Below are 21,462 nucleotides of genomic sequence, written 5' to 3' on the forward strand. Positions count from 1 at the left end.
ACACCTCAAGGTGTGGCGGAGATGTCAGTTTATATTGACACTATGGGATTACGGAGGCAGGACCAGTGGGGAGTCTTCCTTTTGGCTCCCCAGGGGTCCAGGATGGGATTGTGGTCAACATGACCATATGAGATCTTATCACCCGTGGGGCTGCTCCGATCTAGGGGTCAATCTCTGGCTATGGGCCATGCAGTTGCAAAATAGATTAAATCTTTTTTGGTGACAGTTTACCTTCTTATATGTGTGAAGCCCAGAATCTAGGGTGAGGAAAGGCAGGGATTTCCGGGGTCAGCTAGAGTTCAGACTGTGCCTTCATTGATTAAAGTATACTAGGAAATATAGAAAATCATATCTTATCAATTTCCACCCAAAATTGCCGAAAATATACTAAATATTAGCGTTTATAGCTTATTTTCCCTTCCTGCGCTAATAATGCACGGCGGGAGGCGATTTAGGCAAAGAACGCAGTTTGACAATCAGCTGATGATCGGAGAGGGAATGGTCAAAAATGATCTCTGTTGGTTGTATTTTAAAAGTTAGGCGATTTTAGACATAAATATGAATTATGGTGATTCTTGGTGCAAAATTGAGTGAGTTCTGAGTGGAAGTATAGGCTGGGGGGGGTGTGGGTAAACAATCTGGAGATATCGCGGGTTGCCTGAGGACCGGGAGGAGATTCAGATTCCCTCCGGTTTTAAAGGGGAGAGAAAACCCGGTTTCCTTTTTTGTAATATAATATATATAAAGGGGAAATACATGAATTTGGGGGTCTTCCTGGGAGCCCACAGATCAAGTTACATTTGGCTAATCAGCTAATAAAGAATTGATCCCAATATTTCATAAACATATAAGCATGCAATTCATGGAAAGTTCATAAGCAGTTCAGGCAATAATAATGCGAAGGGATTCCTGTTGATTCCAGTCCTTGGTAGCCCGGCGATTCATAGAACTGAAGGCAAACATATGAATGAGAAGTCCGGTCATTCATAAAAATGAAGATGAATGGATGAACGGAGGAGGATCGCGGCTGGTCCTTGAGGAAACTACATTTCTCTCCCAGGGAATGGCAGGGGAGAGTGCGACAGGATTAATGGAGGGAAGGAGAGAGAGAAACATTCATGCGAGAGAGTAAGAAAAGGGACACTAAGTAACCACTGAAGAGGATTTCAAGTTAAAGGAAAAGATACTTTTTTTATTTAAGGATTAGTTACAGTGTCAGGGCTGGGGAAAGCAATGAAAAGAAAATTTAATAATAATTTGTTGCGGTCTGAACGTTCTCCCACTTTGCAGGCAATCTGGGTTTGTGGAACCCTCCTCTGCAGGTCAGATGAATTATAGAAAGGGGGGGGGGGGGGTCCGCACTATCAGTATGAACAGAAAAGATGCTACAATTTTAATTTAGTTTAATGACATTTTATTCCAGACATACCCGCCTTCTCGATGCCTGGTTCCAAGCCACCCTCTTCTCCAGTTTCCAAGAACATATTGCATTCGTCCCCGAGAAGAGGTACCCAGAACCGCCCATCCGTCCTGATATGTGCTGGGCCGTACAAGGAGCAAGTAAGTCCCAGGGCATGACATTTGGGGGGGGGGGGCACTCTTGGCAAATGTCAAACCCACTCAATCTCCAAATTCTATTCCATGTCCTCCTTCTCTGTTTCTCTTTTGGCCTTGATTCTGAAGCAGACTTTCTATCTTCTTGTATCAATAGACTACACAATATTCAGGAGGACCAGAATCTTAAAGGCCTATAAAATGATGGTGATGGATCCAACTATGTTGTTTCAAAATAATTGCTTTGCTCCTTTCTTTTTTTCCAGATGACTCTGAGCCAACCAAGGCCCATCAGTACTTCTCAAAACAAACAGAACCAAGTAATGCCAACTCAACAGGTATTCCCAGAACCCAAAATTAACTAAGAGTTCAAGGAAGTATAGTGTATAAATAATCAAATCATAGAGTTGGAAGAGAATACAAGGTGCATCCAGCCCAAACCCCTGATATGCAGAAATTAGTCAATATATTACTACCAAAATCTGGAATTCCAAGATTTTAATTAGAAATCTAAAATATCCGTAATTTATTTTAAAAATTCTAAGCCCCTTCTTTAGTACCCTGTTTCCCCTAAAATAAGACATCCCCAGAAAATAAGACCTAGTAGAGGTTTTGCTAAATTGCTAAATATAAGGCCTCCCCCGAAAGTAAGACCTAGCAACGTTTTTGTTTGGAAGCATGCCTGCCAAACAGAACACCAGAGCATGCAGGATCGGTAAATGTATCTACCATAGAGTGTTGTACATGAAAATAATGGTAGTAACAAGAAATTCTTGATAGGATTCAGTTTGTCTGGTTATGCTGGTTTGTGATGACAACTACTGTACAGTATATAATAAATGTTCATTTTTTTGTTCAACAATAAATGTGAATTCTTCTTCATGGAAAAATAAGACATCCCCGAAAATAAGACCTAGAGCATCTTTGGGATCAAAAATTAATATAAGACACTGTCTTATTTTTGGGGAAACACGGTAGCTATCACCTCACAGTTCTTAAAATAATTAAAATAATACAATGGAATAGCTATGGCATGGATCATAAAATACAGGTTGAGTATTCCTTTTCCAGAAATTTGAAATGCTCCAGTATTTCAAATTGTCCTCATGCGGGGCTGAGAAAGTGACACCTTTACTTTCTGATAGTTGAGTGTATGCAAACTTTGTTTCATGCACAATGCTTTGAAAATTAACTTCAGGCTGTGTGCTTTATGAAACATAAATACATTCTATGTTTAGATTTGAGCCCCATCTCCAAGATCCCTCATTATGTATATGCAGAGATCCCAAATTAAAAACAAAAACAAAATCCAAACCATGCCTGAAGTGTCCCAAGCACTTCAGATAAGAAGTACTCAGCCTGTATAGGATACATGGGTCCTGTTTCCTCATATAATAAATAATATAACAAGCCTCCTTTAAACAATTTCCCATAGCCTGAATTAAAGAGTAAGCATATGAAAATGGCTTTCCCCTTTATTCCTCTTAGATCGTCTTCACAGGAAGCAGTCAACAGATACCTCTCCTTTCCGAGCCATTATCACAGGGGGTCCCACCAGCAAACACAGGCCTTACTCCATCCTCCTGTAAGTAAAAACAGGGGAGAAAAGGTGACATTGATCTGCATGGCTTCTTACTCATCATGACCTTGCTTTATTTCAGGGATCAACACTGAAAAATGGGAACGGACTCACCACTCTATCACTGCAGCCTACTCCAAAGAGAGGTCCCCTGGGAAGCAGTTAGTTGTGGACAACACCCCTTACCTCCATAGTCTTGTGGAAAGGTGAGCAGACAGACCTTTTATCTATTTCCCAGCTTGAATTGGGCTCTCTTGTAACAAAGAACCCAAACCTTTCAATAAGGGCCTGTGCATCTCCTACTGCCCTTTGTTTCATTACTGCAGCTCTTCTCCAGAGTTTTCAGAAGATTTCCTAGAAGTTCTCTATCATTTATTTTCGTGTTGTCTACAAACAAAGTCATTTTATTGATACAGTAGAGTCTCACTTATCCAAGCTAAACAGGCCGGCAGAAGCTTGGATAAGCGAATATCTTGAATAATAAGGAGGGATTAAGGAAAAGCCTATTAAACATCAAATTAGGTTATGATTTTACAAATTAAGTACCAAAACATCATGTTATACAACTAATTTGACAGAAAAAGTAGTTCAATACGCAGTAATTTTATGTTGTAATTACTGTATTTACGAATTTAGCACCAAAATATCACAATATATTGAAAATATTGACTACAAAAATTGCTTGGATAATCCAGAAGCTTGGATAAGTGAGACTCTGCTGTATTTGAATTTGATGTGTTGTCAAAGGCTTTCATGGCCGGAATCACAGGGTTGTTGTTGTCTGTTTTCCGGGCTGTATGGCCATGTTCCAGAAGCATTCTCTCCTGACGTTTCACCCACATCAATGGCAAGCATCCTCAGAGGTTGTGAGGCATATTATATACACCTCACAACCTCTGAGGATGCCTGCCCTAGAGGTGAGTGAAACGTCAGGAGAGAATGCTTCTGGAACATGGCCATACAGCCCAGAAAACACACAACAACCATATTTGAATTTGGATCCCAGGCTAATTCTACCATTAGGGAGAGTAAGGCAGTAGATGTCAGGGGCCATAGGGAAAAATAAGTAAATTTGATGGATATTTTGATTCCTAAAGTTTGGATCTAGATCTAGAAGAAAGGAAGGACTGAGAACTGAATACAATGAAATAATTGAAATATTTAACCTGCAAGGGAGAAGGAAAACAAATAAAGCTAGGTTAAGTTATTATGTCTATCTCATTGCAGTGTGTGTGTGTACGTTACAAGTTCCTTGACCTCAAAAATTTCATAGTGCTTTCTCAGGCAAGGAATACACAGAGGTGGTTTTCCCAGTTCTTTCCTCTGAAATATAGTTACAGCAATTGGTATTCATTGGCCGCCTTTCATCCAGGTTCTGACCAGGATTGAACCTGCTTACTTGCCAAGATCAGACATGATTTTGTCTGATTTTGGCAAGTAAGCAGAACTTTATAGAATCATAAAGTCGAAGGAGACTGCAAGGGCTATTCTATTTAATTCCCACCGCACTGGAATATATAACCAAAGCACACCCAACAGAAGTGGAAATAAAACTTCTTTGAAGGAAGACAGTTTTAGTTTCATGTGAACATCAAAAGAGCTTTGTTAAGTCAGATTAAAGACATGTTTAGTCCAATATTCAGTCGCCAGAATGACCAACTAGGTGTCTTTGTGAAGTCTACTCACAGGACATGAGTACAGCTGTATTTTTCCTCTCTCCTTCCCCCATCAGACTGATATAAAGAAGCATGCTTCTTCTGAAAATGCATGTGATAACAGTATATAACTATCTTGACCAGTAGAAGTTGATGATGTCACTGTTCTAAAGACATCCGAGTTGGTTGGTACAATTACATTCTGTGGCAGAAAGTTTGTGTGCTGTCTGAACGATAACGTGCCTAATGGGAAAATTCAAGCTCTTTGTGTTTCACACAAGGTGGCAACTGCTGAGGGATCATGTTTGCAAGCATGTACTTGGGATTTTTCCAACCAACCCCTAGTTTCTCGTGCAGATCTACTGGCAGGGATCGCAGAGGGGGCCATGTTGAGTGGCAGATGCAAGAGGAGCTGGTGCGCAAGTTAGAGGATCAGGTAAGGACAACCTCACCTGGGGAAGAAGAAAGGAATTCCAAGGACAATGCCATGCAAGGTATTCTGATATCAGGTCCAAGTGGTCTCATGGAGTAACTAAAATGGCAAAGGCTACTTACCAGAAGGGAAAAGCACCAGATTCATGGTAACATCAGGATTTGCAGTGCAATTGGGGGGGGGGGGATGCTAAAACTTAAGGGAGCTGGGAGTGGGGGGATTTAAAAAATGCAGATTATATATTCCTAGAATCTGTAGAATTCTTGATGATGGAGTAGGAATGGGGTGAATCTAAAGAATAAGCAGAATGGAAAATGGACTGGTAGAATTGCTGAGAAAGGTCACAGTAAGGACCTCATCACATATGGGAAAAGCCCTGTTCTGGGGCACTGCCAAGACACAGCTGGGATGGAGCCCACTAGAGCCCATCACATGATGCAGGGCTACTTCCGGTAGGGCTCCGTCTCAGCTCTATGTATGCTGTTTCTCAGCAACATGCTAAGAGGCAGCCCTGAGAACATGGATGACTACCCCTGTACTCATAGACTAAGCTGGGGATAGTGGGGGAACTAAGCCAGGAGTAGATGCAAAACGGCATGGGAAACATAAGGGGGTGATGTGGGGCATTGCCTGATGGTTTTCCCCGCTGCTCCATGGATTCCTCCATTGTCTCCCTACTTATGGACTTTTATGTGATGACGTTGTAAGAGGCATCCAGCTGTGTACTTGCAGTCCTATACTCCTCTGCCCATCTCACTCTGAGCAATCATCTTTTCTGCCTGGTTCCCTCCCCCATGATGTCAGCAGTATGAGAAGATTACATTTCTAGCCTAGATATAAGGTATATGACTCTGGGCAGAACGTGTGATGCTCGCCTTGCCGTCTCTTTCCAATATGATAGGTAGAATTCAGAAACAAAGCTGTGTTCGTCTGGAATATCAGTATAAAAAGGGATGTTATGATACCTTTGAGACTGAGAGAAAAAGCTGTAGCATAAACTTTCATAGACTTGAGTCTCATAATACAGTAGAGTCTCACTTATCCAACACATTTTTGTAGTCAATGTTTTCAATGCATTGTGATATTTTGGTGCTAAATTCATAAATACAGTAATTACTACATAGCATTAATGTGTAATGAACTACTTTTTTGTCAGATTTGTTGTATAACATGATGTTTTGGTGCTTAATTTGTAAAATCATAACCTATTTTGATGTTTAATAAGCTTTTTCTTAATCTCTCCTTATTATCCAACATATTCACTTATCCAATATTCTGCCGGCCCATTTATGTTGGATAAGTGAGACTCTACTGTAATAATAATACCCTACTGGGATCTGCTCGCATCATCCGAAAATACATCACACAGTCCTAGACACTTGGGAAGTGTTCGAGTTGTGATTTTGTGATATGAAATCCAGCATATTTATTTATTTATTTATTTATTTATTTCAATTATTTATACCCCGCCCTTCTCACCCGAGGGGACTCAGGGCGGCTTACAAGTGGCAATTGATGCCGTTACACTGATATAAAATAAACTAAAATGATTAAAACAGTTAAAACAATCATAAAATAGTCATAAAATAGTCATAAAATACAATATACAAAGTTTAAAACAATGCAAAGTGCTTATGCCATTGATCCACCAGACGTGCCGTAATTCAGACCGAGTCGAAGCCAACACATGCTTATTCTTCAAATGCCTGCGTACATAGCCAGGTCTTCAGTTTATCTATCTTGTTTGCTGTGTCATACAATAATAATAATAATAATAATAATAATAATAATAATAATAATAATAATAATAATATTTTGTTGTGCCAGCTGTCAGTTCTACCACACTACAACCTAGAGCTGACAGCTGGCACAACAAAACATTGCATGTAAAGTTCCTTGACAAAATTAAAGGAAAAGCTGCTAAGGAGAAGACCTGGCTATGGCTCACGAATGGGATCCTGAAGAAGGAGACAGAAGGCCTGATCCTTGCAGCCCAGGAGCAAGCCATCAGAACAAATGCAATTAAGGCCAAGATCGAAAAATCAGCTGATGACCCAAAATGCAGACTGTGCAAGGAAACCGACGAAACCATTGATCATATCCTCAGCTGCTGTAAGAAAATCGCACAGACAGACTACAAACAGAGGCACAACTATGTGACTCAAATGATTCATTGGAACTTATGCCTCAAGTACCACCTCCCAGCAGTAAAGAACTGGTGGGATCACAAACCTGCAAAAGTATTGGAAATTGAGCACGCAAAGATACTGTAGGACTTCTGAATCCAGACTGACAAAGTTCTGGAACACAACACACCAGACATCACAGTTGTAGAAAAGAAAAAGGTTTGGATCATTGATGTTGCCATCCCAGGTGACAGTCGCATTGACGAAAAACAACAGGAAAAAGTCAGCCGCTATCAGGACCTCAAGATTGAACTTCAAAGGCTCTGGCAGAAATCAGTGCACATTAGGTGCCGTACCAGAAGATCTCAGCCGGCATTTGGAAACAATAGACATTGACAAAATTACAATTTGCCAACTGCAAAAGGCCATCCTGCTGGGATCTGTGTGCATCATCCGAAAATAATCACACAGTCCTAGACACTTGGGAAGTGTTCGACTTGTGCTTTTGTGATACGAAATCCAGCATATCTATCTTGTTTGCTGTATCATACAATATAATAATAATAATAATGGTTCCAGTGGTGATTGGCACATTGGGTGTCGTGTCAAAAGATCTCAGCCGGCATTTGGAAACAGACATTGACAAAATTAAGATCTGCAAACTGCAAAAGGCCACCCTACTAGGATCTGCACGCATCATCTGAAAATACATCACACAGTCCTAGACACTTGGGAAGTGTTTGACTTGTGATTTTGTGAAATGAAATCTAGCATATCTATCTTGTTTGCTGTGTCTTAAAATAATAATAATAACAACTGCAAAAGGCCACCCTACTGGGATCTGCGCGCATCATCCAAAAATACATCACACAGTCCTAGACACTTGGGAAGTGTTCAACTTGTGATTTTGTGATATGAAATCCAGCATATCTATCTTGTTTGCTGTGTCATACAAGAAAAATAATAATACAGTAGAGTCTCACTTATCCAACATAAACGGGCCGGCAGAACGTTGGATAAGCGAATATGTTGGATAATAAGGAGGGATTAAGGTAAAGCCTATTACACATCAAATTAGGTTATGATTTTACAAATTAAGCACCAAAACATCATGTTTAACAACAAATTTTACAGAAAAAGTAGTTCAATACATAGTCATGCTATGTAGTAATTACTGTATTTATGAATTTAGCACCAAAATATCACGATGTATTGAAAACATTGACTACAAAAATGCGTTGGATAATCCAAAACGTTGGATAAGCGAGTGTTGGATAAGTGAGACTCTACTGTAATAATCTTTATTTATATCCCGCCCCCTCCAAACAGGACTCGGGGAGGCTTACAAGAAGTAAAAGCACAGTGCAAAACACAACATGATACATAAACAATAATATCAAAAACCTAAACAAAAGATAAACCACAATGCAAAAAAGGCCAAAATAAAAACATAATACTTAACGACAATATCAAAAAACCTAACAGATTGACTTAACAATAATCACAAAAGAAATAATACGAATTTAATTTTTTTTGCTGGATTTAAACATGTTGCCTGTCAGAGGCAGAACTAGTTCAAGTCAGTTGGCATTGGTGCAGCTAAAAACCACCACCACAGTAGAATTATAATCAACCATTTTTGAATGCCTGTATCCACGTCAAAGTTTTTAATTCTTTCCTAAAGGAAGCTAGGGAAGGAGTCTGTCTAATTTCTTTGGGGAGGGCATTCTAGAGCTGGGGCGCCACCACCAAGAAGGCCCTTTCCCGTGTTGCCACCAACCACGTTTGTGAGGGTGGCGGGACCGTGAAAAAGGACTCCCCGGAGGATCTTAAGGCCCGAGTAGGTTCATGGGGGAGACGTGGTCATGCAAATAGGCTGGACCCGAACTGTAATAATCTGAGGTAGTAGACTAAGTTTGTGAAAGCTTATGCTACAATTTCTTTCTCTTCGTTTCAAAGGTGTGTTGCAAGATGGTACGTGGTACGTTTAGATCAAACATAAGGGGCTTCAGAGTCTCGGGCCAAAACCTGATCCCTCGGTTTGACCAGATAACTACGCTCTCTTTCAGCATAACGGCCTCATTTGGTAGTTCCTTCCCAGCCTTTGAACAGGGGAAGTTTCTCTGTCCTTAAAATGTTTCTTCTAAAGCTCAGTTTCTGGTGATGAGAGCTCTAAAATATGCTGGCATTCTTGGCAACCCATCAGTGGAATGAAATCCTTGAGAATTCACCTGAAATCAAATTTCTCCATGGAGAAGACAGAGGTTCCATACCCTAGACGTAGATGGTAGAACCTGTAAGTGTATTCTTCTTTCTTCATCTCCATGATTTAGCTGGCGCAAGAGAAGCAGAGATTGAGTGCTATGCGAGCCGAACTGGCATCCAGTTCCCACTCACAGCATCTGTGTGTACCAGGACTAATTATTCCGCATCAAAGCAAAGACCCAAGGAGTGAGATTTACTTTTCTAACCACCATGAAATCCACAATAGTGCGGGTAAGTGATTCACTGACTAGGGATAGAAAAAAATAATGGAATGCTTGTGAGAATACAGCAAAGACATAGGGGAATCTTCAACAAGGAGAATCTTTCTCTGCTTGAAGAGAATTGTTTGGTCTCCTTTGCAGGACACAACACATCCCACTCACTTGTAGGGATTAGTGATTTGAATTTTGTTTGCTCTAGAAATGGCTTGGTGCATGCGAGATGCAAAGTTACCCCATCCTGGGCTTAAAGAGAGTTGCCTGCTTCTGAGAAAAAAGGAGAAATACAAGAAAAAATCAGTCCATATAGGCAGCAAACCTCCAGGTCCATATGTCAGGTTCTACATATAGTGCAACTTTGATATCTGCTTGGGTTTGGTTTCATCCCTCACCCCCGGATATCAATATCCATGAATGTTTGTAAGCCGCCTTGAGTCCCCTCGGGTGAGAAGGGTGGGATAAAAATGCAAATAAATAAATAAATAAATGTTCAAGTCCCATTATATACAGCAACCTAATAAAATGGTGTCCCTTATATAAAATGACAAAATCAAAGTCTGCTCTTTGAAAAAAAATTTAAACAAACAATGGGTGGTTGAATCTGTGGGTGCAGATCTCATTGATAAAGATGGTATATTGTCATGTATTCTTAACTGACAATATGGGATAAATATCCCATCATAGTTTTTAATAATCTATCCTGTATTTATTACGGTCTTACCATTTATGTGTTTTAAATGCAATTTTTTATCCTTGTATTGTTTTAATTGATATATTGTATTACTATTTTATCTTTTTTATACTGTGATTTGTATTATGTTGCTTATATTTTGTCCTTATGTTGTTTGGGCCTCTGCCCCATGTAAGCCGCCCCAAGCCCCCGTGGGGAGATGGTGGCGGGGTATAAATAAAGTTTTATATTATATTATATATAAATTGCATTAACACATGATTTGATGTTCTTCAGTGCCTTCAATTTAGGAAGACCCTCTCATAGGATTTTCTTGGCAAGGTTAGGGGAGAGGTTTGCCATTGTCTCCTTCTTTGATGAAAAGTGTGGCTTGCTCAAGTTTCTATAGCTGGGCAGTGACTCAGACTCTGGCATCCCAGACCCCTAATCCAAAATCAGACTACTTCATGGCATTCACTTTGTACTGTATGATGTGTGCTTTCATGTAGTTTCTGACTTATGGAAATCCTATGACAGTGTTTTCTTGACAAGATTTGTTCCTCAGAGGCTGAGAGAATATAACTTGCCTTTGGGGGTTTCCATGGCTGAGTGAGGATTTGAACCCTGTTCTCCAGAGTCATAGTTCAATGTTCAAACCACTATATCATGCTGGCTCATAGTGGTGTATGATACCTTTCCTCATTATTAGAGGTATGCTAGGTATTCTGAAAGATTTGGACAATATTAAGTCTAGATGTGAGAAAAAGGAAGGATACAAATTCAAGGAGCACCAGGTGGCGCAGCGGATTAAACTGCTGAGCTGCTGAACTTGCTGACCGAAAGGTTGGGAGTTCGAATATGGAGAGTGGAGTGAGCTCCCTCCATTAGCCCTAGCTTTTGCCAACCTAGCAGTTCGAAAAAATGCTAATGTGAGTAGATCAATAGGTACCACTCTGCGGGAAGGTAACAGCACTCCATGCAGTCATGCTGGCCACATGACCTTGGAGGTGTCTATGGGCAACACCGGCTCTTCGGCTTAGAAATGGAGATGAGCACCATTCCCCAGAATCGGACACGTCTAGACTTAATGTCAGGGGGAAACCTTTACCTTTTATAAATTCAACAAATAAATACCATAAGATCTACCTAGATTCTAAATTGCTCTCCCTTCACTAATAGAAAAAAATCTTCTTGGAAATACAAAGTTAGTTTTATTTTGCTACTAAATTCAGTTGTAACATTTGACCTTGGCTTAATGTTATACTGACTGAAAAGTACATGAAATCTAAGCCTGTGGTTCTTTTTCACACACTTCACCAAAGTCAGCTTCATATTTCTACTGTGAATGTATCTCACTCAAGGCTGAAGCTCATTTACTGAGCTCCCAGGCAGGACATGGGATAACCGAGCTCCAATGAAGAAAAACTGCACTTAGTAACACCTCCATTCTCTTTTTCCCCAACCCAGAAAGGAACTCCAGCATGGCGTATTACAGATGCACTACTGCTCGCCCCCCTTTCACATATGCTGCCCTCATTGGTTGGGTAAGTTATTGCAAAAAAGGGAATAGTAAACTCCAGGCCAATTAGCACGCACAACTGTAGTTGCATCATTTTACTGCATTATTTATTTTTTCACTTATGGCTGAATTCCATTAGCAAAAGACCACATGGCATTGATATCTCTCTCTCCTTAGTTACAGCACAGTCCCATGCTTTGAGGCTTTCATGAGGTCAGCTTATACCCGGATCTCTAACAGTAGCTGACAGTTTTCTTATATTCATTGCCAGGAGCAATTCCAGAGATAACTATAGTGTTGATAGTCTATTTTTTTTTCTTGTCAGGAGCAACCAGAGTTGCTTCTGGTGAGATAATTGGCCGTCTGTAAGGACGTTGCCCAGGGGACGCCCGGATGTTTTGATGTTTTACCATCCTTGTGGGAGGCTTCTCTCATGTCCCCGCATGGAGCTGGAGCTGATAGAGGGAGCTCATCCGCGCTCTCCCCGGGTGGGATTCGAACCTGGCATCCTTCAGGTCAGCAACCCAACCTTCAAGTCACAAGGCTTTTATCCCCTAGGCCACTGGAGGCTCCTTCAACTCAAGTAAGGGGTCTCATAACTTAACTAGCACATGGTCTCATTTGTCCTAAATCTGGCACTGATGGCAGAATAGGCAGGAGGCAAGTGCAACACGGGCAAGCCAAATGCCTTTGAGTATTGATGCCTGAGAAGTTATCAAATAAGTCACATCTGTAGATCTCCTAGCAGTGCAACATTGCTGGGGCACAGCTTTCCAATACACTGAATTGTCCTGATATATTCAGGCAGCACTGCAATATATCATTAGGCCTCCTTCTCAATCTGTATAAGATGGCTTCTAGAGGGGGAAACACTTTGGGAAGTGGCCCTTGCAGCCAGACTGTATGAACCTATGATATTCAAGTGGGCATAGAGGTTCTTCCAAAGTGTGTCCTACCCGTGTTCTCTCCTCTTCAGCACTATAATTATATGCTTATGATATTCAGGCCATCCTAGAATCCCCCAAGAAACAGCTCAGCCTGAATGAGATTTATCGCTGGTTCAACAACAACTTTGGCTACTTCAGACATCACATACCAACCTGGAAGGTAAGGGAGTTTTGTGTGGAGGAGGGCATGGGGAATGATGGAAGGAGGGAAAGTCATCTTGAAGCAGGAGATAATAATAGTAGAGACAAGGCATTGTGGAGGAGGGATATCTCTTGCTGAGTGAAAGGTCTTGGCTTAAAAATGGGAGTCTGGCTCAGCTCAGCCATTAAACAGAGCCCTATAAACTTTACATAAATGGAAACACAACTTTTTTTTAATACCAAAGTGGAGAAGCAGGTTTGGGAGAGAGAATAGAGCGATACCATGAAAAGTTTGAGGAAGGTGTGTAGTTACACACACACGTGTAAAGGGGAATATTCGTAAATGTTTAGATTTTCTTTTGCTCAAGAGACCATTTGAAATGTCAATAATTTGATGTTAAAGATCTTTACAGTTATCAAGCAGACAGCATACCTATGAGTTTTTTTTCTCCTGGTCTTAAGAGCTGCTGTCAAAGTACGTAGATCTTACTGGACTAAGCTGACAAATCGTCTGACTCAATACAAACAAGCCTTTTATATTCTGCTTCCTGGAACACAGGTAGTGATTACTAAGCATGTTCCTATTCATATCTACAGCAAATGTGCTGCATGCTTATATGCTTAGACCTTGTGGAAAAAAGTTACGGGACAAAGGAGACATTTCAGAAGATAATATAAGGGGATGAAGGAGGGAGACATAGGCATGACAAGTAGAATTAAGACTCAAGGCTGATCCAGGCTGGGTGTGTGTGTGCTAAGGAACCCAGTCCCAAAAAGTAACCTTTTTCAAGCTATGATACAGAGGGAGGCAGTCTTACCAATGACCCCCTTTCTCAGAGTCTCCTTAACCCACAGAATGCCATTCGACACAACCTCAGCTTGCACAAATGCTTTGTACGTGTGGAGAACATGAAGGGAGCCGTGTGGACAGTGGATGAGTTTGAATATCGAAAGAGAAGGAGCCAGCGTTGCTCTACTTATCCACATCCATTTCTGGGGAGCCATGGAGCAGCAGTGGCTTTTGGAGAGCCATGGGAGAGGACAGCCCAGCTGAGAACAGAAAGGAGCAACCATTACAGGCCAGAGCACATCATACCATCTTCTGTTTCTGCAGGGACTATGAGCTAAATAGCTGAAACTATTGAAGCTGAGTTCAGAGGGCCTGTAAGGATCTATGTGTTTGTTTTGAGATGGCTCTCTAATATTACTGAGAAGCTGTAGCAGTGCCGAAATCACGAACAGACAACCAGAGCTTGAAAGTATTACCTCTTTGGACGATACCTCCAGAGAGTAAGGTCAGTATCCATGCTAACTGGAAAATGCTGGGAATTGTACTCCCCCAAAGCCAACTTTTCTGAACTCAGCACACAACCTGCATTGTTTGCCTCAAAAACAGACAGAAGTATTGAAAGGATATCAAATTTGGAGAGAGGCGATTTGGAAACCAAGATAGCCTGGAACTGTCCATCTACTTAAGATTTATGTTATTCCACATCAATTAGCTCTAATAGTTGGCAAAAATAAAAACATAAACACAGGAACAAGAAAAGAAAAGTGATTTTATTGTTTGATTCCAAGGAGAGGAGAGGAAACTGGAAGTTTGCTTGAAATGTTAGTGGAGGAAACAGCACCTTGTGCCCTGGCACCTGCTTCTCCAATATACAATCTGTTTCGTAAGAATAACACAAGGGATCCACTCCCCACACCACCAAAAATGTGCCACACTTTGGCTCAGTTTTAGGCAACTCACAATGCCCAGAGTGCCCAGAGGAACGAGCACAGTACTCATTCCCTGTGCCCCTTCTTGTTAAGAGGCACAGCAGAGTGGGGATGAAGGGAGAGAGAGGCCAGGCCCCCAGAAGCACCATGTGGCTGCACGTTGGGATACAGATCTTCACGTCTCTTGGGATCGGCTGAGTAGTATTGCATTCTCTTGTTTCACGGCCTGGTAATCACCCAGGATCCTCTCATAATTGCTCAATGTTTTCTTGCTTGTTTCACTCTCAATCTGGAAAGGACAGAAAGACAGCAGGGTTGTTTATGTCTGTGATAGACGGAAAGTTTTGATTTAAAACAGAATCATGTCTGCACACCTTGTTAGTGTTACCCATTATATTGAAACAGTCAACCCAGCTACCTGTAGGAGGCCATCACACATTTCCTACCTTGAAACAACAGCAAAACCAACCATCAACGCCCATGATGTTTTTCCTATTCAGTAGTTATAAATATAAACAATCTTTTAAAAAGGGAAGACAGATGTCTCTGACAGCTTTCATTCTAAAGTGATAGCTGGGAAAAGCTTTTAGTGGTAATCCTAAATGGACTGCTTCAATGAGTCACACACACACACATCCTATTTCTCTGGAACTGGTGGGCAGCAAGTGTTGGTCAAGACTAGGACTCCAATGACTTCATTCTCCCGCTACTGTACTGTTAAGCTCAATAATGCTTTTTACAAAGCTGCTGCTGGTGCTACTTCTGACCTGAGAATGTTTGTTAAATTAAACAGTATTAAGCACCACCCTGCTCCCAAACCCTGGCACGTATGGCTTGTATAATACTGCATGCTTGACCAAGTACAGTAGATCCCATGTTCAGTTACAGGCATTGTATTTCTGATTGCTTACTTCCGAGAAGAGCAAAGAAGCCCCATCATCTAGCCATTGGAAATGCGTTCATTCACACACTTTGTACTTGCAACCTTAATGATGCAAGACTTGCCCTTTTACTAAAGGGAAGCCAAGAGTTTCAAAATATAACATTCTGTTCCCAGTATGGTAAGACTCCCATAACAGTGGAACTACTTATCTGCACCCAGGGGGAAGTGATCTGCCTAGGAATCCTCCAGCATGATTCTGTTATGTTTCCTCTGAAGTTACCATAGAGTTGTATTGGATTATACTTCTAGAACAATGATTCTCAACCTGGGATACCCAGATATTTTTGGCCTTCAACTCCCAGAAATCCTAACAGCTGGTAAACTGGCTGGGATTTCTGGGAGTAATAGGCCAAAAACATCTGGGAACCCCAGGTTGAGAACCACTGCTCTAGAGATTATACCTCTCTAGCAATCTCTAGGTCCTCTAAAGCAACTCTATAGTATGCTGCAACTGAAAATCAGATAATTTTATGATGTTTAGTCAAATTGGCATTTTCAGGGGACCACAGTCAAATCAAATCAAATCATTTCTTTCGGTCATAGACTAGCACAGGAAATAAAGGTCACAGTTTCATACAAGCTTAATATGTTTAGTACATTTAAGGTATAAAAGTAGGTACTGCATCACAATAGGGGGAAAGAAGGGGAAGCAGGGTAAAAACATCCAATATACAGGTCTATCAGCAAATTATAGGGAGATTATTACTGAATGCTTTTCAACCACAGTCCACTTGGAAACATATCCTTTCTGAAAACGGTGGAGTGGGTATCTTACTGTATCTACTAAATGTATAACAAGATTACACAAATTGACTAATGAGATATGACCTAAAAATGAAGTCCAGGATATTTAGATGTTTAGAAACTTTATCCCAAATCCAATATTTGTTATTTGTGGTTGGTGAACTGACAAGAAAAGATAAAGGAAGCAAGACGAGAATTATAATAAAGCAGAAGCGGCAGGAATTTTAATTTTTATAGAGGATATTCCTACAATTTGAAAAAAGAATCTGATTTTTATTATCGTCCACATGATTGACAGCACTACCTATAGATTTAAGAACCACAATAATTCCCTGTGCCCCATCCCTTAAGGTGAGTCTGACCTGCTCCTCTAGGTCTCGGATTTCCCGTAAGATGGTCCCTGTGTCCTCAATAGTCTGGATCAGCTGGCTGCAATTCTATAAGAGAGAGAAGAAGTAGCATCGACTAAGAGGCATGTAGTGGGGAAGGTGTGCATGATAGTTGTACTGGCTGACATAATTATAATTGGTTCTTGACATTAGTGGACTTATTTTATGTATATGCCACTTTTCTCCCAGACTTGGGCTCAAGGTGGCTTCCACAAACAAGAAGTTGAAAAATGTATCATATAATCTAAAAGAAAAAGCATATAATATATTTTAAAATAAATTAAAAACATACAAATGTTAAGATACATATAAAACACGTCCTATAACAAAGCTTTAAAAGGTTGTCTAAATAACCTGCCGTTGAAAGGACAGCAGGGAGGAGGCCAGTCTAGCCTCCAGCAGAAGAGAATTTCAGAAGGTGGGAGCAGCCACTGAGAAGCCACTCGTCCACACCAAACCATCTGCGATTGTGGCAGGACCAAGAAAATCTCAAGGTTCTGGAAGGCTGGTATAGGGGCATATGGTCTTTTATATCGTCTGGACGTTTGCAGACTTGATTATTCTAAGATTTGAATGAAATATTCTCTCTAGGTCCTTCAATGTGACGTTGTGATCATCTTTTGTTGGAAGGTGACTATATAGAGTCATGCTGGAGGGCCTAGAAATTCCTAGAGAGGTGTTCCCTAAGGGTATAAAATTCCTGGTTTCTCATTTTTGTGTGGGCCCCATGTCTCTAACCCCAGAGGACAGGAAGGCTGACTGTATTGCTTTAGGAAGCCTCTCACCTCATGTAAGGCTGCTAAATATTTATATGCCTTCCGCACAGCCTCATCGCGTTTGGCATCCTGCAGAAAGTAATGAGGAGAAGACACACAGAGAAAGTTAAGGATTGAAAGGCCAGCTAATGTGAATCCCCAGAACCCCTTTAATCTCATTAAGTTTGGTCCTTAGACTTCACACCTTGAAGATCAGCTCGTCAGTGACAGCAAAGGTCCTGTCTAGCTTCCCAGTAAGGCCGTTAATCTCCTTCTGGAGCTCCTTGGTATCAGATAAGATCTGGAGAAGCAAAGAAAACAAAGCTTTAGAAATGGAGATGAGCAAATAACTTCAATGAAAGATACCTTTGAAACAAACTTCCTAATAACAAACACAGTTGTAAAACATCCAATGACTAGCCTTCCAGGCTTTGAACAAGTACTTGGTGGTCAGCATGGCCCACAAGACAGTTGGGTGTCTTCACTTGCTGATAAACACTGCTTGGTGCCACCTTCTTTGTGATGCCTTGGTGACCAGACATTTACATAAGCATAAAAGAATTCAAAGTTCCTGGAAACTGTGAAGGCCCTCTGTCCCTTTACAACTATTTTGGATATAGCCACCATTTGTCACTCATACCTCTTGGACAGATGACTTCTAATGGCCCCCTTCACAGGTTCCATACGTGGCTAGGAACCTAGCCATCACCTTAACACTGCATTTCATTTAAGAGGTTCAAATACAGTATGATTCCTGTATCCTCATGGCATACATTCCTGAATTTATGATGGAAACTAGTAGCTGTGGATAATAGCAAATACTTTAGAACAGAAAGATTTCCACCGGGTATTAACACAGATTCATCCAGAGGACATAGAAAATTCATAGAAATGTATCCTCTTTAGAAATACGCTAGATAGAGAGAGCACTAAAAGAGTCATTTCCATCCTAAACACAATCTTTCAAGAAAGAACTGCTTGGGTATCTTGGGTTTCCTACCTTTGTGATCTCCTCCTTCTGCTTCCGAATGTTACTGACAATCTCCAAGATGCGCTGGGTATAGGCAGAGCGAGAAACATCCTTGGGAAGCGATTCCATCTCCACAAGCTACACACAGAATGAAAATCAGAATGGGATTGGCTGAAATAAAGAAACATGTAAAAATGCAAGGACTACTTCAGGAGGTACAGGATTTAGTTCTAGCTCACTGTACAGAAAAATTCAGAAGCTTATTTCTCACCCAGGCACTATATTTCCTTCTAGGCCAGGCATGGGCAAACTTTCTAACTTGGGGGCCACATGGCAGGCCGGAGCGGGATGGGTGGGCCAGGCAGGGAGAAAGACGGTTTCACACACAGCAGTTTGCCTGGTCCACGGCCATGAAATTGGGCTCCTCAGCACCAAGTTGGGCACATCCTCTTCCTGGCCTGCTCCTTGGCCTCCACTGCCACTGGACTCAGCTACTTCTCGCCAGCACATTCCCCTTCTTCTGGGCTTTTGCCTCCGGTGACAAGGAGAGCAGCTGTTCCTCCTCTTCCTCCTCCTCCACTGCTGCCATCTGGGCATGCAGCTGCCTAGGGCTCTCCTTCCCTTCCCTCCTGCTCCTGTTATTCTTCTTTCCAAGGAGGAACTTGCCCCTGAGGAAGGTGGTGGCGACAGAGAAAACCGAAGAGGAGCCTCATTGCCAGGGGCAGAGGCCTGGAAGAAGAGGAACGCGCTGGCTCCACGAACGCCAGTGAGGAGCAGTTAGGTCCTGTGGAGGTGAAGGCTAAATTACAGTCCAGGAAGAGGGTCTGCCTGAGGCTAGTGTTGCAGCCACATGTGACTTCACTGGTCTCAGCATGAAGACATAGCGGCCTGCCATGCTTATAGAAAGGTGAAAGAGGGCCTGAGAAAAGAGCCCAAAGGGCCACATATAGGCCATACCATTTCAGACAGGTTATTTGTATATTCTTTTAATAACACATGACAATCCCGGGCTGTGGCGCAGGCTGTTGAGCACTGCAATAAATCACTCTGACCATGAAGTCATGGGTTCGAGGCCAGCACGTGGCGGGGTGAGCACCCGTCAATTAAAAATAAAAAATACCCCTGCTCGTTGCTGACCTAGCAACCCAAAAGATAGTTGCATCTATCAAGTAGGAAATAAGGTACCACTTATAAAAGTGGGGAGGCAAGTTTAACTAATTTACGACTAGGAATGAGGAAGTGCCATCAGAGTGGATGATGAAGAAGCTGCTCCCCCCTGTGGCCAGAATCGAACATCCCCTCAGGAGAAGGTTAAATTGCCTCTGCGTCTGTCTGTCTCGGTCTCTGTTTGATGTGTTTATGGGCATTGAATGTTTGCCCTATGTGTGTATAATGTGATCTGCCCTGAGTCCCCTTCAGGGTGAGAAGGGTGGAATATAAATACTGTAAATAAATAAATAAATAAATCCCTGCACAGAGAAAATCCCTGCACATGTCAAGCATAGCTAGTCCCAGAATACTAGTCCAGAAATATTACTTCTCCAGATTCTGGCTGTTTCTCTTTGATTAGCTAGTTTTCTATGAAAGCTCTGTTTTTTGTTCTTTTTAAGAAGGAACATTTCATGAAACTGCATAAGCTAGATGGAGGCTGGCCACGATACTGGACAATTTTATTTATAATTTGAAGCCAAGATATCATTTTCAGGAAAATAGGACTGAGCCTGACAAAGGCTGTATTTCCTATTTCCTTTTATCCAACCAAGTTTATTCCACTACCAAGGAAAGTTAGCTAGCCGTTATCATTTGAACCTGTACACTTCTAAAAATTACACTGAAGTGGGCAAAACTAGCTAAGATTTGTAGTTAGCTTGTTTTGAACCTGGGCAGGGTTTATTCTAAGATGTGGTTCTAATAAATTAAATCCTGCCAGGCTCCTTCTGGCTCTAAAGGAACAGTAGGATTAAGTGAATTTGCAATATCAAGGCTTTCCGTGGGTCAGTTTGTGCACAGAGCATTGAAGCTTGACTCAGTCCACTAAACACACTAGGACAAAAAAGCCCAAGGAATATTTAAATCCTATGAATCTGCAAACAAGCAAAAGTATTCAAATCTTATTATCTAATATGTCATCCAAGCCATGTTAGCTAGTATATCCACATTAGAAAGAGTAACAGAATAGTAAAATGGAAAAAGGAAGATTTTAACAACCCTCTATAGAACCACAATCATTGGGGTGGGGGGGACACATACGATGGCAACCATCTTGTGCATGTTGAACTCTGCCTTGCATGCATGGGCACCCAACACAAATCACCCACCAACTGCTTGTAGACATCATCCTTGCGTTTAGCCTCATCAGCAGCAGATCGGATCCGTTCGTGCAGCTCCCTAATCTCAGAAAGGCGCCGGGAGGATTCCAGCTGCAAAGAGAAGCAAAGAACAGAGGGGATCAGGCCTGTCCCATCTGGAAGAGGGCATCTCATCACACTTTTGCTCATTGTCACCTCTTTGGAATCATGGAGAGCCTTGAGGTCCCGAAATTCCTGGATCAGAGGCACCCGGTGCTTCTCCCATTGGGCAGCCAGCTGGATGACTCGTTGGGCACTGCTCTCAACTACTACCTGAAAGGGATAGAGAGACACTCAGACCCAAACCCCTGAAATCTGCCCCCACTTGCAGAGCTTTTTATCTTCATAAGTACGCCATTATCTGTCAATGTAGTCTAGAAAAGAGAAGAAGGGACTATCTATCTTGTACACCTGTAGGATATCTCCAGTCTTCTGGGTCATATTGAGGTTAGAACTTGAAACTGGAAACATTATTATTATTATTATT

General features: G+C 41.5%; 2 protein-coding genes across 3 annotated transcripts in view; one reads left to right on the top strand and one right to left on the bottom strand.

Moving 5' to 3' along the window:
* Positions 1 to 14,557, top strand: part of foxp3 (forkhead box P3) — a 151,939-nt gene extending 137,382 nt beyond the window's left edge. For both annotated transcript variants that reach the window (XM_008103925.3, XM_008103924.3), the window contains exons 2-10: positions 1,424 to 1,560; positions 1,821 to 1,892; positions 3,043 to 3,139; positions 3,216 to 3,339; positions 5,146 to 5,224; positions 9,681 to 9,843; positions 11,968 to 12,044; positions 13,025 to 13,126; positions 13,963 to 14,557. In XM_008103925.3, the coding sequence (XP_008102132.2) occupies positions 1,441 to 1,560; positions 1,821 to 1,892; positions 3,043 to 3,139; positions 3,216 to 3,339; positions 5,146 to 5,224; positions 9,681 to 9,843; positions 11,968 to 12,044; positions 13,025 to 13,126; positions 13,963 to 14,235 (1,107 nt within the window). In that variant the 5' untranslated portion in view covers positions 1,424 to 1,440 and the 3' untranslated portion in view covers positions 14,236 to 14,557. The remainder of the gene's footprint in view (positions 1 to 1,423; positions 1,561 to 1,820; positions 1,893 to 3,042; positions 3,140 to 3,215; positions 3,340 to 5,145; positions 5,225 to 9,680; positions 9,844 to 11,967; positions 12,045 to 13,024; positions 13,127 to 13,962) is intronic.
* A 91-nt stretch (positions 14,558 to 14,648) lies between these two features.
* Positions 14,649 to 21,462, bottom strand: part of ccdc22 (coiled-coil domain containing 22) — a 36,334-nt gene continuing 29,520 nt past the window's right edge. The window contains exons 12-18 of the mRNA XM_008103927.3: positions 21,132 to 21,248; positions 20,946 to 21,047; positions 18,658 to 18,765; positions 17,863 to 17,958; positions 17,688 to 17,747; positions 16,876 to 16,950; positions 14,649 to 15,115 (exon numbers count right to left, since the gene is read on the bottom strand). Coding sequence (XP_008102134.2) covers positions 15,002 to 15,115; positions 16,876 to 16,950; positions 17,688 to 17,747; positions 17,863 to 17,958; positions 18,658 to 18,765; positions 20,946 to 21,047; positions 21,132 to 21,248 — 672 coding nt within the window. The 3' untranslated portion in view covers positions 14,649 to 15,001. The remainder of the gene's footprint in view (positions 15,116 to 16,875; positions 16,951 to 17,687; positions 17,748 to 17,862; positions 17,959 to 18,657; positions 18,766 to 20,945; positions 21,048 to 21,131; positions 21,249 to 21,462) is intronic.

The sequence above is a fragment of the Anolis carolinensis genome, chromosome 2 (genome assembly GCF_035594765.1).
Source record: "Anolis carolinensis isolate JA03-04 chromosome 2, rAnoCar3.1.pri, whole genome shotgun sequence".
NCBI lineage: Eukaryota > Metazoa > Chordata > Lepidosauria > Squamata > Dactyloidae > Anolis > Anolis carolinensis.